Below are 18,956 nucleotides of genomic sequence, written 5' to 3' on the forward strand. Positions count from 1 at the left end.
AGCTGGCCTGATGGGCTCGAGCCACATCTGGTTCTCATTCAAATGTCCAAATGTAATTAAATTCTCTCCGATGCAGCGGAAGAGTTTGGTAAGATGTGGCTTTCCCCCTTCCATCAAGGTTAAGAAATCACCATCATCTCTCATTCCATGGGCTGACCCAATCTCCTCCCTGCCACTGATCTGTCCCGTTCTGTAGAGTTAAGGCCTGTGCTCTGATCTGTTTTCTAGAGCTGATGGGGCTGGGGTCCGTGCCGCGCCCTCTCCCCCACTGTCCCACTTACCCACCTGAGAGGACGGCCAGCTGAGGCCAAAGCAGCAGGCTCGCTTTGACTGAGCAAGTCAGTGCACTGTGGGCTGGGCAGGGGCGGGGAGGTGAGCGGCCCTGGGGACACGGCTGCCGAACCCAGGCTCGCCTCGGGGACACACCAGTGTCCTCCTTCCACTGCCTAGACGCGCGGTGTCTCGTCACACCCTGCTGAGGGATCCCCTCTCTGTAGCTTCTCACAACAGGATGCACTCGAGAGCCTCTGGCCTGGCCCTAGAGCCCTCTATGGGAAGTGGAGCCTCTCACAGTCAGGGCAGGGCGAGGCAGCTTGCCTGCCCCTACGCACGGAGAAGAGGAGGGAGGCACGAAAGCAGCAGAGGAATGGAGAAGGCCAGGGGCGGCCTGGGAACCGTCTCCAGGAATCCCTGGGACCGCCACGTCTCACAGGATTGCTGGTCATTTCTGGCCTGGCAGGGCTCCGAACGGGCTAACGGGCAGCACGGTCCAAGGTGCGGGCCTCGGTGAGACGGAGGGTGGCCCACTCAATAGAAAGGAGGGCGCACTCACCCGAGGCTTCGGTGCCTCTCCCCAGCCTCCCGTTCAGGACTTCCCTGAATTCAAGCAGAACATCCCCTAGACAGGCTGCCTTTTCCAGCTTCCCTTCCCAACTGAGTATCTTCAGTTTATGGCTTATTTTTACTTAGGGATTTATGACTTTCATGGTAATGGGTTCCATTCTACTTCCTCTATGTCTATTTTTCTAATCTTTGTGGTATAGGCTTTACGAGAGTTTCTTAATAAGTCGGGGTAGTATTCTTTTTGAAACAAACTGTCCTGCAAGTTAATGACTTAGAGTGGGTGTGGATGCTCCCCAGAGACAAATGGGGGCTGGGGAGGGGATAACCAGGGTGGGGGTAGGTAAGACTCTTCCAGATTAAATCCAGGTCCCTTTAAGACTCTTGGCCAGCTCCTGGACCACAGTCCCCCAGGCTGCTCACCAACATCCCTATCTGAGATCTAGGACCACTTTTAGGCGCATGTGGCACTTCCACACCAAAGAATGCTCACCCTGGAGATGGGCACAGCACACAGCAATCCCAACATTGCTGACCTGACTCTAAATAGGAAAAATTTCATATATTTGTTTCCAAATGGTAAACTTTAGTTTAGTAATGGATTTAATTTAATTTCTTGGTGGCATTACTGCCAAGGCCATAGGGCTGGTGCCTGCATATCAGTGAAGGTTTTAAGGAAATGAACTAGTTCTTAGTTCAGTTGTCCTAGGCCAAGCTTAGCTAAGACAGTGGTGATGGGGTCAAGGTCTCTGTTGCCTCTGTTAGGGTCCCAGCCTATGATCTTGACCCCACAGTCACGAGTCTCGATTAATTGCTGCGGTGCCGCCCATCCAGATGAAAAAGCTGGGCGGATACTGGGTTTGCCTTTGTGCTCTGTCCGCAGACTGGCTGCTGGTGCCGGGGCTCTATTCATTATTCAATTCAGCTCGCTCAGACGAGCCTTTCCATTTGCTCCTCCAGGAGAAATAACAAATCTAGAAATGCAATTCCACTTTGCTGTATTACGATATTGATTTGCCCGTCGAGTGGGAGTGCATTTGTTCTGTCAGCCCCCCTGTGGGCAGGAAGGGGTTAACCAAATGTTTATCACAAGGCTGGCTTCAGAGTTGAAAGTAATGTGATCAGTAATGAATTTTGTGTTACATTAGGTTGTATAAATGGACAGACAAGCGCAGACAACAAGTGGCCAGGAGTCGGGGCTAATCTAATGATGTAAAAATAGAGACAGCACCAATTATACTAGGGGCCAGCTCCAGGCTCCTGCAGGGACTGCAAATGAATAGGTACAAATCAAATTACTCACTAATAGACGCACTACAAGAGGGGCAGTCAATGGTAAATGCATTAGAGCCTAGTGACCTCTCCGCTCTGCACAGCAGAATCCGAAAATTTGACTTCCATCTTAAAAGTGGGGGGCAGGGAGTGAGGTTCTCAAAGAAACTCTTGTTGGGGAAAGCACGGCAGCTACTCCCCATCCCAAACCAGTCCGTTGCCAGAAGGTACCTCCTGTCTGAGCCGACCTCTTGCCCTCACTCCAATGCCTCCTGAAGCCTGAGCACCAGGGCAGGGGCGGGGGGCCTCTTGAGGGACCAAAAGAGCAGTGGATGAAGCCCGGCACGTAGGCAAAGACAGGAAGTTACATACCAACACACTTCACAGCCATGTGCCTCTCAGGGGTGATGGTTTTTACTGCTATGTCAAGGGCTGTGTCCGTATTGAAAATAAAATATTTCTTTAAAGAGGATCACAACATGGACCTTTCAGAGAGCAGCCGGTGCCGAGATCAAAGGGAGCAGATATAAAAATCTGGTTTGACCACTGAGCGCGTTGCAGGGAGTGCTCGTGGTCTGTTCCGAGGCACAGCACATGCAGGGTTTTATCTATTTCTCGCCAGCCTGAACTGGTCTGTCCTTCCCTCTGTTCCTCCTCCCAGTCCTGCCTACGCCCCTACAAGGGAATGGGAGCAGGAAAGGATGTGGAATTACCACCAGCACTTGCGCAGCCCCTCAGGTTTTCTTCCTCCCTCTCGGGTTCTATGAATGTGGAAACCAGGCCTTAAGTTCCAAGCTGCTTGGCAGTGCTGCTGGGCTGCTCAGAGAAGGCTCACGGAGACGTGCTCAAACGCATGAACCATATGCTTAGATTCAGCTCCCAGTGGCTTGGGGAGGAATAAAGTATGAAACCAAAGGACCCAGGCCCATGCCCGGACGGAAGCAGGGGAGGTGGGGGGCGGCCCTGGTAGGCTCGGCCCACCTGCTCCTCCCCCCAATCCACCCCTAAGGCCAACACCAGTCACATACATCAAAGTGGAGATGGCAAGCTGGTCCTGGCCAACTGGAGATGATGGGAACCGGCCAGAAAAATGAGCCCCCTGGCCCCAACTGGCAGGGAGGGCAGGCACAGAAGGGAAAAAATCATCCTGAACAAATGAAGCAACTGGATGTCAATTCTCCCCAAACTCAATTAAGCACACAGAGGGGTGGGACTGCAAGCTATCGGGCTACACTAAATAAAACATATGTGGGGGGAATCGGGGGAGGTCTGGGAAGCCTGGTGCCGGGGGATTCTGCCAGGACATTTTAAAATGCTTTCTGTGGTGGGCCTGCAGGTCCCTGGGGGCAGGGGTGGGGTTCAAAGAGAAGTGGGCAGGAAGCAATCACCAAATGTCAGAGGTTAGACAGCTGACTCTGGGGTGGGTACTCGGAAACGCCTCCCTCTGTAAATTCAATCTGATGGGCATGGCTTGGCTTCCTTCGTACAGGACTCTTTTGCTTCAAGAGCCCAGGCTCTGGATTCCTAAAGGGTCAGAGGGCCATTTCCAACTTTCATTTTCTGTGTGTCTGTTTGTCTTTCCTCTGTCACCAGCCATCCCACCTGGGGGGGTGGTCGAAATACCTCAGGCCACCTTCTGAGGCAGTAGAGGGGCAGAGGCAGGGGCAGAAGGGAAAGATGGGTATTTAACCATCCATGACTGTGTTCAACTTTGTTCAGATCTCACACCTCGCAGAAAGGTCAATGGTTAAAGGTGAATTCTCTGGCAGAAGAGGAGGAACAGAGAGAAATCCTCCCGTTCGTTAACCATTTACCCATGTTCATGTCTTCAGAGAAGGGCCCTTATCTGGGGGTCCAACGGCCCTTCTCCACCCCTTGTCCAAGCCTGTCTGTTTTCCACAGGAATCCCTGCTTCCATGTGGGGCAACACGTAGAGAGGGGACTCTGAAGATTCACTGATGAGGTCACATGGGCACTTCCTCCTTGTAGACAGGAATCAGTGTGCTTTGGTTAAAGAATTCAAAGAAGACTTTGGGCCACTGAGAAATGTGCAGAGAAGCTTCTCAGCCCTAAACTTCCATTACAGCTCTGCCTTTGCCTGGGGCTTCCAGCAGGCTTAGGGGGAAAAGGAGAGAGGGATGGAGGAGGGAGGGGGGAGGGGAAGGAGGAGGAGGAGGAGGGAGAAACTAACTATCTAGAACTGGCCAGAAACTGACAAGTGTGTCTTTTAAACACAACCCTTCTTTCCATTGCTCTGACTGGCTTTCATTTACCTCTCAGGAGCCACGAAAACCCATCCAGTCATTCAGCAAACATTAACTGGGGCTCAGCTTGGCTCTTGTCCCAGTGCTAAATGCTGGGCAGGGAAAGGCTGGTGGTTAGAGGTAACAAAGAGGAATCGGACTCAGTCCGAGGAACCGGAATTGGGCTAAGACACACAGTATGGCTGAAAGAGGGGCTCAAGAGACCACCAGAGCTGAGCCTTGCCCCGGTGGGATGGAGAAGGGACTCCGCCATTGCTAGTTAGTGGAAACGGCAACATGTACTACCTGCCCAGGGCCAAGTGTCCAGTGAGTAGGTGATACAGAAATTCAGAGAAAGCTTCAGACAACGTGAGATTGGAGCTTGGTCTAAAAAGGTGACCGGGCAGTGGGTGAGGGCAGCAGGCCCCTGAACAGAGCCAGGTCAGCAGTGCATGTGCTGGGGATGATGGGTGAGGGTGTCTGCATGGAATATGAATAAGGGGCGACTGTGGAAGGGAAGTGGGGGAGCAGGTTGGAAAGGAAGGTGAGGAAGGCCTGTAAGAGACCTGAAATATCACAGCAAGAAGCCCAGGCTGTCACGTGTGGGCCCTGGGCTCTTGTGAAGAGGGAAACAGGACAGGCAGAGGAGGCCCTGACAGTAAGGATGCCTTCCTTTTCTGGGTCTCCCTTCTCGGGAATAAAATGTGGGAGTGATTGATAAACCCCTCGGACCAGGTGACAGGATCTTAAGAACTGGAAATTCTTCCTGGACATCTCCTTTTTCTGTTTTTTTATAAATTTATTTATTTTATTTTATTTTTGGCTGCATTGGGTCTTCGTTGCTGCACACGGGCTTTCTTTAGTTGCGGCGAGCGGGGGCTACTCTTCGTTGTGGTGCGTGGGCTTCTCATTGCGGTGGCTTCTCTTGTTGTGGAGCACGGGCTCTAGGCACGCGGGCTCAGTAGTTGTGGCTCGCGGGCTCAGTAGCTGTGGCTCGCGGGCTTAGTTGCTCCGCGGCCTGTGGGATCTTCCTGGACCAGGGATCGAACCCGTGTCCCCTGCATTGGCAGGAGGATTCTTAACCACTGCGCTACCAGGGAAGCCCTGGATATCTCCTTTTAATCCCACATGTTTCAGTTATGATTTCACTTGAAAGCTTTAATTTTTCCTCCTTTGTACATCGCAGAGAGGGACATCTACCTGGCGGTGGTGTGACAACTGTAGGACGCTCACATGGTTAGCATGGAGTCTGAGGCGTAGAAGCCGTTTGGGAGGTGGCGGCCGTGAGGACAAAGGAGAGGAGGAAATGAGGCAACCTAAGCGCTCGGCACAGGGAAGAGCGGCCAGGACATCATGGGAACAGGAGGCCAACATTTCCTGCACCTCCTGTCTTCCCTCTCCCTTGGCCTCAGAGAGGAAGAAAGTGAGCTGAGAGAGGGAAAGCTTTATTCCCTGGAGGGCAGGCACCGTGCCCAGGGGCACCTCCAGAGAGCTCGCCTGCCTGCGGCGGCCCTGGAGAGAAGGTGAGGGCCTACTGAGGAGGTGGCTGAGAGGAGCCCCTGAAAGCATTTTGGAAAGGCACCGAAGAAGGCGAGAAAATCCAGGGCCCGACTAGGTAAAGCAGAGGAAAGTACCTAAGGGACTGGCTAAGTTGCTTCGATGATAGTACTTGCCTGAGAGTAGGGATGTCTAAAAGATAAAAGAGAATTAATTCACTGCCCCATGCCTGCAATTACTGTCACGTGATCATGTGGCACCCTGAGATGGGAGGGGGCTGACACGGCTCCTACAGGAGATGCAGCCTTAGCACGAAAATGTTCCCAGCCCTCAGCAATGAGGCAAGCAGGAGTTCCAAGGCCCATTGGAAGAGCTAATCCTAGAGGTAGGATAGAGGGTCCAACATACTGGGTTATTTGTTTTGGGGTGTCCATCTGGTCAACTCCAGGAACAACAGCTAACATTTATTGAGATCTTAATTCTCACATTTCTGAAATGAAAGATATTAACACGCACACACAAAAACAGTGCTTTTAGTTCATCTTTTTGCAAAACATGGGTAGTCAATGGACTTTGTTAATGGATATTTGTTAATTTACTTATTGATATTTGTTAATTCACTTATTGAATGGATATTTGTTAATTCACTTATTGAACCCTTCCTGTGACCATTTAAAAGCTGTGTATACTGTTCAAAATGTGCTTTCCATATTAAGGAGGAAAAAAGGTACAGCCCTTTCAAAAAGTAAAAGTAGTTTCTGACAGAAATCTTTGGAAGACCTTTAGCTGAAAATAATCTCACAGCCTTTTCTGCTGAGTAACTACTATACACTCAGGAAAACTCAGAGGATTTAGCAGAATAAACTAGAGCACTGCTTTCCAAACTGTAGATCGCAATTCATCGATGTATTGTAAAATCAGTTTAGTGAGTCATGACTGCATTAAAAAAAAATATGTATACAGCTGAGTCACATCACTGTACAGCAGAAACTAACACAGCATTGCACAGCAACTGTACCCCAATTTTTAAAAAAAATGAAATAAAATAGTATTAGAGTGTACTACCTATACTATTGTTTTCTGAAAGTTTTATATATTTGAGCAAGGAAGTAAATGTATTTCTGATGGAAGGTAAGAGGTAAAGATTGAGCTCCCAGTGTGATCCCCAAGAGTAGCTGCTTCTGGACTAGGACAGAATCTGTTAAAGAGATTCCAGACAGAAAAGGATGAGCCTCTTTCCTACCCTTAGCGCTGTGATCATAAAGGAGAATGAAACAGCGTTCCCAGGACGGCAGGAAGCCACAGTCATGGGGAAGAGTCAGTCCCGCTTGACCCTGACTGCTGACTTAGTGAGCTCTTAAGAGTCAACAGCAGCAAAGGGAGGCTGCCTGCAACAGAGATGTGTCAATACTTTAAACAGCTGGTCAGGACCTGTGAATTAGGCCTAGGGCTTTTGCTATTGGATGTGGGAGAAAGCCAAAAAAAGAAAGACAAGGTTTAGCTAAATAGTGATTGAAAGAGTTAAAGTGAAAATAAAGTTAATATGTGTCCAGGTGTTTATGAAAATTTTTTTGGTATAAGGTTATACCTTTACTTAGACACAAAACAACTGGAATAAGTAAATGTTTTGCTTATCGAAAAAAATCCTATTTTTCTAGAAAAGGCAATATTGAAAGGCATGTCTACTAAGCAGGAATTAGTCATGTTATTTTGAGGGGCTGAGAGAGGAGGGGCTGTAGGAGACAGCATTCCCGGCAGAAGGAGAAGTTTGTGCAGAGGCCCGGCAGGCAGAGGGAACACGTGTGCTTAGGGACCCTCCGGGGACTTCAGCTTGGCTGGAGCTCGCCCAGAGCAGTGAGAGAGGAGTCCGCAGACAGGGCAGCGGCTGGTCATGAAGGGCTTTGTACGCGATGAGACGGGGTGAATCTGGGAGAAGGACAGGGCTTGGGGGAGAGAAGTTCAGTTCTTGGATACGTGGAAACATCGACAGGTGACTGGAGACATGGTCTGGAGATCAGGAGAGGAAGCCAACTTGGAGAATCTTTGGAAATCATTGGTTTATGGGTAGTAATTGAGGCCACGGAAGCAGAGGGGATGGCCCTGTTCGCACTGAGGGAGAGGAAAGAGGGCTAAGAAAGGGCCTGGAGAAATACACTGAAGGCCGACAGAGAAAGCAAGCCCAGGGAAAGGACGGAGAAGTAGCAGAGGCAGAAGAAAAACCATGAGAGTGTGGTGAAACAGGAACTACAGGGAGATCACTCCAAGATCACAGGGCCTGGCTCACCGGGCCAGCGCTGGGGCGAAATGGACATTCGGTGGTGACTCTGGGGAGATGGGCATTGTGGCCGGGCAGGCTGGGGGTAGGAAGTGCTCCTCCTCTCGACAGGAGGAGAGTGGAGGTTGCTGCAGGGACGTTTAGGGTCTGGGTGCAGGAGGCCAAGGGATTGCTCAAATGGTGACCACCATTTTCTGAGGGTGAGAGACAAGCTGGTGGGGTAAGAGATTTGAGGGGAACGGTTAGTTCGACATAGTGTCCATGAAGAAGGAAAGAGACTGATTTCAAGATGCTGGGTGGACAGAGCACAGGTACCATACTGAATAAAGCGCAGACTAATTCATACCAAGTAAACAGCAATAATATGGAAAAAAATAATAAAATACAAACTCTTAGAGGACCAGAGATCTGGGGAATCTCTAAGAGAATGAAAACAGGCCAGAAGCCACAGCAGTAAAGCAGGGGCTGCAGCAGAGCTGCTAACACCTAGGTTAAATGTAGAATCCATTCACCCAGTGGTTACTGCACACCCCGTGTGTCAGACACTGTTCTAGGCACTGGGGTCTGCTGCAAAAGATGAGTGCAAACTGAGAATCGGAAAAAGGGGCACTGGGAAAATGCAGAAGGACTGCCAGGGCTCACTGGAGAGTAGAGACCGTACGTTTGTAGAGGTACCGATCTGAACAATTTATGATTTTTCTTCAGCAACCTAAGTGTACGAGCAGAGTTGGCTTGACCTGGATTTTGTTTTGCTGACTGGGGGCAATGGAAAGGTAACAGGGGCAAGAGGTGTGAGGATATTAGAAAGAAAGCAATTCAGTCCGTTATTTCTGAGCTGGACTTGCAAATCTAATTTTGATCCAATTAGACTAACTGGTCACAGCCATCCTGGAGGACAGAGCTAACACCCGTCTCACAGGTTAACTACGTTTTAAAACGGGCCTTCTCAAACTTTAATGTGCATAGAGATCTTGTCAAAACGCAGGTGCTGACTCAGTAGGGCTGGGTGGGGCCTGAGATTCTGCATTTTTAATCAGCTCCTGGATATAGACAGCGCTGCCGGTTCACAGACCACTCTGCGAATAGTAAGGTTTTGAAAGGTTGTGCTTTACTTTGGGGGAGAGTTGTTTTGCACTATGGTACAGCTTACCAGTGGGGTGCTGGAGCCGGCTGACCGCTACATTTTCAGGAATTCTGCCAGGTGACTGACATCATGTTGATAGCCTGAAATTGGCCGTAATGGGAGGTTCTATCCTATGGCAATGCCCAACTGCTATAAATCAGGGCTTTCCTGCTTCCCTTTGGAGAGCTGGTTGTTAAACATTTATCGGCACATCACTAGGTAAACCTGTATAATAGTGAAGCATGGATACAAAGGGCTTTGGTGTCAGAGGTCATGGAGCATCCGTCCCGGGTACTACACTAAACAGAGAGCCTGCTGCAGGCGTTACAGAAACTGATCATCTCTGGTGCCTCGGAGGAACCAACAGAGGCACATGCTTGGGTCACCCTATCCCATGAGCACCTAGAGGAGCGGGCTGTGGAAAGCGACAGCGGGACTGAGAGGCTGCTCTGAGCAAAGGGTGACTTGCTGGAAATTCTCATCCACGTTGCCTGGCTATCTCTGGGCAGCAGGCCGACTCCGGTGTGGGTGTGTCAGGCTGCCCTTTCAAGGCCCTGGGCTGCACGACCAGGCTGATACTTTATCTGGAGTTGCAAAATGTGAAAACTGATTCTCAACAAAGGCAGAGGGGAACAGGTTAACCTCCATGATATCTGCTTAACTTATGGGCCTTTAAAATGGAGGCAGAGTTTAAAAGCAACAACAAAAACATATATATGTGTGCACACATATAGACTGATAGATTTAATCTGGTCAAAGAAAACCGAATGAATCCCATTTGGTGACAGTTTGGGGAGGAAAATGAAATCCCTATGCTCAAAAAGGGCGTCTCCTATTTTCTGACCTGTGGGTCATGCAGTTTTAATTTCCTCTCTCTCTCCTTTTTTTTTTTTTTTTTTTTTTTAATTTCATGAACCTGCTTAAGGCCACAAAGACTCTCCCGAATCCTTCAGCTGTCTGGCAGATGAATGGCTGCCAGCTTCGCTCAGGTTACTAATGGTCTGTGCCAGGCTGAAGTTCCCCAACTCTGCCTGAATGCGCCTTCCAAGACTTCCAATCTGTTGCTGGATGACACGGAGGTGCTCTAAGTGGCTTCTGAGGAAGGCGGCTGGGGAGGAGAGCTGACCCAGAGCTGCTCTGGCCCCTGGAAGGGTGGCTCCTTGGGAGTGTGTCTGGTGCCACGGGCTCTGGTTTGTGTGAGCTGGGGCTGGCCAGGGCCCCAGAGACGTAGGGGAAAGCTGCGCTACAAGCAAGGTTCAGAAAGGGAGAAGCTTTTCTCCCTTCGGCCAGCTTCCAAGCAAAATGGGGTTAGAGCCCCTGTAAATGGCACAGCCGCTTCTCATCTCCAGATCCAGGTGGGAGAACAACGGCATGATGACCTGCCATTCACGAGCTGGATGGCTTTACAATGGGGGTGGAGAGGTGGCGTGCCCACGTCTGTGCTTGTGGGAGTCGAGGGGGTGGGACATGGCTTGTTGCAGCTTCCATGGTGCACGTCTTCCTTTCCAGGGAAGAAGGGGGCGTGGAGGGGGCCGGTCCTCAGAGATGGCTGTCTCCTGTGGCCAGATAAAGCACCTCTCCATCTCTAGCCAACTCCCTCTCTTGCATCTATTCTGTTCATTTGCCAATTATCACACGAGAGCTATGGGCAGGCATGAAGCTAGTGCTGTGGAGAAAGAGATGAGGGCAATGTATCTCTATCCTGTTAGTGTAGGAACAGAGGAACTGAATGGGATGGGGAAGAAGAGAGGGAAAAGGTTAACTGCTAAACCCAAATATCTAAAAGACCTGGAGGATCTGCAGGAAATTGGGACTGTGTAATAATGTCAGGCATTTTGAGCCCTGCCAAAAATGCTTTGACTCTCGATCTTGCTGGTCCTGATTCCTGCCCCAGGGTTGTAAGTTTCTCCTCCCTGGAATCCCCTCTTCAGGTAGGCACGTGGATCAGGGATGGAGCAGTTCATGGTGAAGAATAACAGGCTTGAGAGGACTCAGGCAAGCAAGAGTGAGAAGGCCTGCAGCCAGGATCTGCTCCATCCCCGAACAAAGTTCCTGTTGACCTCAGAACACTGGCAAGAGGCCTGTGGGGCGGTCTTCCTCAGGGATAAAAGCCGGGCTAGAGCTGGCACTAACAGCACAGATGTCTAGAAGGAAGGGGTACTTTAGAAAAAAGGAGAGGAAGGCTGTACTGTAATTCTGCGAAGATGGAAGGGTTGTGGCCTTTCCTAAGTGCATACGTGTGTGTGTGTGTGTGTGTGTGTGTGTGTACACCTGCTTGCCCAGAGCAGGGCTTACCCATCATCTAAGGATGTCTCTGCTCTATGGATGTGAGAAGCTACCCCAGGCCCCAGTTGCCGGACCGTCTCAGAGACAAGAGTGCAGAGGCAAAAGGCAGCACAAGAAAAAGCTGTCTGGGGGATCACACCAGCCTTGCCTACTTCATCCTTGCTCCCTCCCAGGCTGGCAGGGCCCACTGATACTCTCCAATCTATAAAGCCTGCAGCAGGGCAGAAGAAGGTGTGCTGCCTCAGTGTTCAGTGCTCAATGGCTGCTGAAACCTTAGGGACACCGAGGCTGTCCCTTCCCCTGGAGAAGGTGTCCTTCTGGGAGCCACCTATACAATACAACTGTGTAACCACAGCATGTTTGTATGCATTAGTCCATGTAGGAGGGGTCGGTTCCCTGGGAACCCCCCTCTACACTGGGTTTCCCAATATCAGAAGCTTCCAAAATGGATGGCAATCAGAGTACTAACTAAAGAAACAGATGGTTAAAACACACACCCTGTCCCACCAGAGAAGCTCCAGACCCACAGGTGCCATTCACGACCGAGCCAGGCTAGGAGTGTGAGGCCACCTTTACCTGTTCCAGAGCCCACCACGTCCCGGCTCGGTGACTCGGCCATGGCATCGGCCAGCCGCTCCCGCAGGCCCTCCTCCGTGTGCTCCATGGAGGCCATGTGCCGCAGCCCGAAGCCCTCCGGCCAGCTCCCACACACCTCCAGCAGGGTCACGCTCCGGTCGAAGGTACCTGCAGCGCACAGGGGACATCTGACGCTGAGTCACCTTGCAGAGAGCGGGCCGTTCTCTATGTCTGCCCACCGCCAACTCCCCGCCCTGCCCAGGGTCCATCTTAGCCCTTCCACAGGACGGATGAAGGAGGGAACACCACGAAACACGGATGTGCAGGGCAGAACGAGACAGCTCATGCCACCAGATCAGAGCGTGTAGACCTCCACGGCGTTGGGCTAGTGGTTTTTGAACTGTTTTCTTTTTTTGTTATTGTTGCATGGCTTGTAGGATCCTTGTTCCCCCATCAGGGATCAAAACCGGGCCCTCAGCAGTGAAAGCACAGAGTCTTAACCACTGGGCCGCCAGGGAACTCCCCCGAACTGTTTTCAGAGGACCTACAGGGTTCTCTGAAGTCTTCAGGGACTGCTTCTAGATCTAGGTCAAGGGGCTTCCCTGGTGGCGCAGTGGTTGAGAATCTGCCTGCCAATGCAGGGGACACGGGTTCAGGCCCTGGTCTGGGAAGATCCCACATGCTGCGGAGCAACTAGGCCCGTGAGCCACAACTACTGAGCCTGCGCGTTTGGAGCCTGTGCTCTGCAACAAGAGAGGCCGTGACAGTGAGAGGCCCGCACACCGCGATGAAGAGTGGCCCCCACTTGCCGCAACTAGAGAAAGCCCTCGCACAGAAACGAAGACCCAACACAGCCAAAAATAAATAAATAAATAAATAAATAAATAAACCCAAAGTTTAAAAAAAAAAAAAAAGTTGGTGTGTTAAAGTGCTCAGCTACAAATAATTATTAAAAAAAAAAAAAAAGATCTAGGTCAAGGGTAGGAAACTTCTTTCCCGGGTTCAAGCAAACCCCCCTTCCCACTTTTCTCTGTTTGATGCAATAGGGCTTCACCTAAAGATTCATTTTCAAAAGGGGTTACATAGCTTAAATTTTTTTTTAAAAAGCATTCTAAGTCATTATATCCTATAACCTATACCCCTCAGAAAGGTTATGTCCCAAGATCCAACGGCAAGTTTGTGGCCGGCTTGGTTCAAGAACTCAGATCTTCCGATGGCTCAGTCTAGAACTCATTCTACTCCACCACATACAGTCCCCCAGCTGCCCCAGGACATGTGCACCACTGGGGCACCATTTGCAGGATGGCAGCACGAGACTTGGGTGACAGCGTCTTCAGCAAAGACCTTTCCTTGATCTGAAGCTGCTTCCCAATTCCAAAAAGTACACGGTGCTCTGCTGAATGCCAAGATTAGATTTTACATGCAAGATCACTTCAAAGGCTAAATTTAAATTATTCTACTTTATTATACAGCAAGTCTTCTGTGAAAGCTTATTTCATCCACTCTCTCTTGGAAGGAGATTATAGTCATGCTCTGTTGCTTTAAGCACATACCATTTCCCCAGCGATTAGGTAACTGAATCCACTGCATTTATTGGGCTTGGTTCCTGCCAGCACCAGGAAGATGGGGAAAAAATGCAAATGCCAATGTTTCCCAAAGTTAAAAGTACACCACCACACACTCTTTTTATCAGGTCTTGCTTCTCCTCTTTGATCAGCCGTCAGAAACTATCTTCCCTCGGCAGTCAGGACTGGGCAGCGTCAGGGCACACTCTCTGCCAATGACAGGTGGTAATAGAGAGGGTGCGAGCCCCAGCCCCGGCAGGCGGCCCTGCCTCTGATAATGGCCAAAGCACTGAGGTGATAACCGTTCGTAAACACTCCGACAGCCGGTGACTCCATACATCAGCAAAGAGGGCCAGATAATCCTGAGCTCTCCTGACCAGACAAAGGCCCTTGGCCAGCCCGCTGGGATTTCTATGTGTGGCAAGGGTCACTCCTGGCTCCTGAATGTCATCAGCCAAGTTTGGCTTTGATTTATCTCTTGCCTAACTGGAGGGTAGATTCCTGGTGCCGGGGTAACGGTCAGCGTCTATAAATGCGTCTCCCCAAGAAGAGGCCCACCTTGGGAGTCGGTTGCTGGGGATCAGCTTGTCAGGTCGGACTCAGGGACGGGGAGCTGCCCTATACCGCCTTCTCTCTCCATCAGGTAGGGTCAGGCGGTGGGTCTGGGGAGCCAGGCGCTGGGCAGTGGGGGAGAGGTGCTCTGAGGTCAGCCCTCTAAGGGCCTGGGCTGTGCTAGTGATGCCCTGGGGCCCACACTCAACCGGCATCAGCCACGACTCAAAGGTGCCCAGTCCCCAAGGACACACAAGGACTGAAGACACACAGTGGACTGTTGATTGCAGTGCCCACTCACTAAGCGATGTGAGGCGAGTCCCTCCACCTCCTTTTTCCATCTCTGAAGTAGTAACTCTTTGCCCCGTCTCAAAGGAGGGAAGAGATTAAGTGAGGTTCCTGCCGGGAGTCTGAGTTTTCCTCTACCGCCCCACTCTTAGTTGACAAGATCAAGAGCTACAGCACCAGTGTTCCTGGTCTGCCTGGGGTCTGCCTGGCAAGTCTATGCTTAGTAATTTCCAGAAGAGGAGAATAACAATAAAACGTGGGCACTCCTCCTCCCCGTGCGCTCAGGGCCGGGGCGGCAACTTTTTTATTTTTTTATTTTTATGGACAGAGATGTCCCAGAGCCTGGGGAAGGGAAGAGAATGATCGTTCCTTATCTCACTTCACAGGAGCAGGGTGCCTGCCTCTAGAAAGGCGCTCAGTCAAGGATTGTACATACTGTGTTTAGAGGTCAGGGCAGGTAAGCTGACAGCAGGGCCAAGAGGAGTATCTGAAGCCAAAGCAGGAAGAAAACGAAACAATCCAGCAAGATGTTATAGCAAGAAGCGTGCAGGTAAGGGGCCCGGTCCATGAGAGAGGGTAAAGGCCAGAGGAGTAGGCAATATTTTAAGGGACAAAGTGACACTATACAGGAGAAAAGGATCATGAGCTAGTGTTATAGTGGAGAATGGAAACAGAAATACAGGCTCTAACACATATTACTTGTATGCGTATAGCTCTGGGCAAGCCCTTTACCTTTCTGAGCCTCTGATTCCTCATCCGTAAAAATGGGAAAACAATACAATCTTATAGGGGTGTTATGGGGTTTGCATTAGATAAATAGCATATAGTGAGTGCTCTGCACATAAGGGGTATGCTTGTGTATATGTTAATAATAACAAATATGTACAACTTTATACCACTTAAAGTACCATCGTAAATGTTGACTATCACAATGATCCTGAGAGGCAAGATGGGTACCACTCCAATTTATGGGAGAGGAGCTGGAAGCTCAGAGAGATTCAGTGGCTTGCTCAAAGTCTCTAAGTGACAGATCTGGAACACAAGCTCCTAACTCTTATCTTGGAGCTCATTCTATCAGCTGCATCTGCAGTGGAGAACTGTTACAGGGAGAAATCACCCCTATCTTTCCTAACTTGTTCTGAGAACTCCTGTCACCTTCAACCACGGCCTTTTAAAAATCTTTCCCACACCCAAACAGCCCAAGTTTCTTGGAGTATCCTGGTAACGCCGATGAGTCATCCTGTCTGTTGGATGGCACACAGGAGAAAAGAAAAATTGACAGAAGATCTAATCTGTTCTCTCTTAGCAGGGGTACTGCGAGGAAGCTGTGAGTAGGAGGCTGGGCATACAAAAAGTGCTCAGCAAAGGAGCATTTGATCATTTCGACAGTCCTGAGAGGTCACAGAGAGCACGCCATCAGCAGTCCCGCTTATAGTGCTAGAGGGAGTCCCAGCAGAGACCCAGCAATGCCCCCTTGCTGTCCATCCTTCCTGCCAGTGCAGATGAGGGCAGCAAAGGAGCTCACGGGGTCTCCTCGTCTTGGAGTGAGAAAAGGGCTGCAGGTGTGTGCGTGTGCCAGCAGGGGCTGGGGTTAGAGGCCGAGCCCTTGGAGAGTGAGGTCACCTCTGGGCTCTTAGGCAACTGCACATCTTGTCAGCGTGATCGGCACCGCTATCATTCATCTGGCCAGCCTAGAGACACTCCATCAGATGGGCTGGCCCTTTGAGCCCCATTACGGGGGAAAGGGTCAGTTTCAAGGGGGAGAAGACATTTAGTGCAGGCTGCTTGCAAAGCACAAAGTATACGTACTTAGCAACAAAGATCTTTAGCTGAAGCAATGCTCTGCTGTTTACCAAGCCCTCTCACGTTTATGATTTCGGTTAACTCACACATTCATCAAATATGGATTAGTGTCCACTGTGATATGAGTCAAGCCCCGTGCGGAGGGATGGGAATATAAAGTGAGCAAGAAAAAAAAAAAGCTCAAGGTCCACAAAACTCTGGGAAGCAGCAACGATCACCATTTTACAGATCTGCATTTTTCTGAGACTGAGGGAGGTGAGACAACTTAAGGTCACCGGTCCTAAGTGCGACAGTCTTCCCGTGATGCTCCCTGGGGACCCCTTCCATCAGGGCTGCCTCCCACCCCGCTATTCTCTGAATATATTTTCTAAGATTCAGTTCAGGTCTCACTGGCTCAACGAAACCTTGTTATAATGATAATCTAAGTTATCATGAGCACTCTTCTACAAAGTCTGACTGGACGCAAAATTCTTCACCTCTTGGGGTGAAGCTGGTGAAAGCTATAAACTTACCCCCAAAATGTGTATTGGCAAACATGAAATGATATAAGCAGTTTCAGGGTGTTGAGGGATGCCTCTGAAGCCCATCCTCAGATCCCAGGTTAGTGAGATCGGTCCCCTGGTGTTCTTCCCACACTGCCTTACATGATTCTCATGATCTGCTCTTCAACCTAGTTTAGAAGCTGCTTGAGGGCATGGATTCCTCCACAAGCCATAAGTCTGTAATAAGCACCGGACTTTGTGCATTGTGCTTGCTCCAAACATGTTTATTGACTGATTATGAACATCTGAGAATTTTTTTTTTTTAACATCTGAGAAATTTGACAGTCACTCTGGAGTCAATACCCTTTGGGTGTATTGTCCCAGAGACTAAACATCTAGGGCCAGGATTGGGAGGAGGAGATGGAGGCAAGCAGAAAAAGGAGCTAAAATTAAATAAGAGGAAGGAGAAAAATTGTAAGTGAGCAGAAAACAATGTTGCAGTATCATTCTACTACCCCCTGGATGCTTATTTTACAGGTGAGATTCTGGGAATTGGAAGAACCCAAACAATCTGCCTTGGATGACACAGAGAGCCAGGTTCATACAGGTGAGCTTCCCGAATCCTGCCTCCCAGCTTGGCATCCTGCGTTACACTCTCTCCCCAAAGGAGAAATGGGTCAGGTTCTCGGGTTTCACAAACGCATTAAAGGCATGCCATGACAGCTGGTGAACCAGCAAGCTCCAGGGGGGAGGTGAGTGGCACACGTGCTCTGTCTTTTGTGCACCACTGTCAAGGGGCAGGGAAGCCCAGCGGTGGAGGCAGCATGGGGGAGGTGGGATGTTCCTCTGAGCTGATAGTGTCTCATCACACCCTCGCTATTTAGGAGACTGGGGCTCAGCCTCCGCTTTGCATCCATTAGATTCAGCCCAGGGTTTGGATGTTGATGAGAGCCTGTTGATCAGATTTCCAGCCACCAGGGAGGCCAGGTACCAAGAGCAAAACTTGTCATTAACCAATGCTCTTCAAGACATAAGCCTTCCTGGGTGAGAGTGTGTGATGATAATCATGTCCATGGTGACTAAGAAATGATCCCAGGCATGATGAGAGCGGCCATTGGAGAGTGTCCCCACCTGATCTCCAAACTAGGGCACCAAACTGAGCTTGAGACTGGTGCTTTCTCTGTGCTTATATGAGCAGGTTGGTTCATATAAGCACAGGCTGAGGACTTTAGCTTTGTGGTTATTAGATGTGGCCACAGGCATGTTTCACTATCTCAACATGTGCTATGTCATGGCTAACAGACATGGGAGAGGGAGACTGAGAGCATATGAGGACCCCGTCTGTCCCTCTCAGTCCTTTACGTTGGTTCCCAAGATAACCGTAACCCACATCCACAGACGCAGTACAGAGCAAAGAGGCCTAGACCCCAGCAATCTTTTATGACTCCGACTATCTAATGCTCACCAAACTTGTGACCGTGTACCATGTTTGTCCCATAGTCATCCGTTTGGCTGCAGGGTTTAGGTTTGGCGGTTAGGTCATTAAAGGATCTACTATTCCAGTTCAGAAGTAAACTTAGCAATAGAAGGGAAAGGTACCAGCAAAGTACAGAAACGCCCTTAGCTAATGGTGGCAAGCCAGGAGATGCTGGCGAGCCAGATGTGGTGATGGCACATCTGTCCTCACAGGCCCTCGGGGCCACTAATGGGAAGGAATCGGTCACTGTTCATCAGAGGTCCATGAACAGACTGCCGTGTGGGGCATGTCAAAGGCGCCTGAGACAGGGAAGAGGAATTCAACAGTAACTGAGACACTAAGAATTTCTGTGCTATTTAAAATAGTCATTTTGACAACAATTTTAACTGTAACTAACATATGATCACAACTCATACTTTAAAGCTTAGGATATAGATTACAAATCCAGACATCCAGGCTACAATTGGAATTCTCCCATTAACTTTTCTGGTTACTCTAGGTCTTAATTTCCCCACTTACCACATGGAGAACAAATGAGCAGCTCTCATTTAAGGGGTTTGCTAATATTTTCAATGTAATGAACAGTAATACACTAACAGAGTAATGGTGACATGATGTCTGAGGTTCCTAGGGTATCCAAGGGTACCAAATTTCATTTTCTATGAACCAGTTCCATA

The 18,956-nt window shown here is 49.8% G+C and overlaps 1 protein-coding gene across 1 annotated transcript in view; it reads right to left on the minus strand.

The window, feature by feature from the left end:
• Positions 1-18,956, minus strand: part of BCAS3 (BCAS3 microtubule associated cell migration factor) — a 572,763-nt gene that overhangs the window by 10,756 nt on the left and 543,051 nt on the right. The window contains 1 exon segment of the mRNA XM_036838162.1: positions 12,113-12,280. Within this exon segment, the coding sequence (XP_036694057.1) occupies positions 12,113-12,280 (168 nt within the window).

This window comes from Balaenoptera musculus, chromosome 20 (assembly GCF_009873245.2).
Source record: "Balaenoptera musculus isolate JJ_BM4_2016_0621 chromosome 20, mBalMus1.pri.v3, whole genome shotgun sequence".
Lineage (NCBI taxonomy): Eukaryota > Metazoa > Chordata > Mammalia > Artiodactyla > Balaenopteridae > Balaenoptera > Balaenoptera musculus.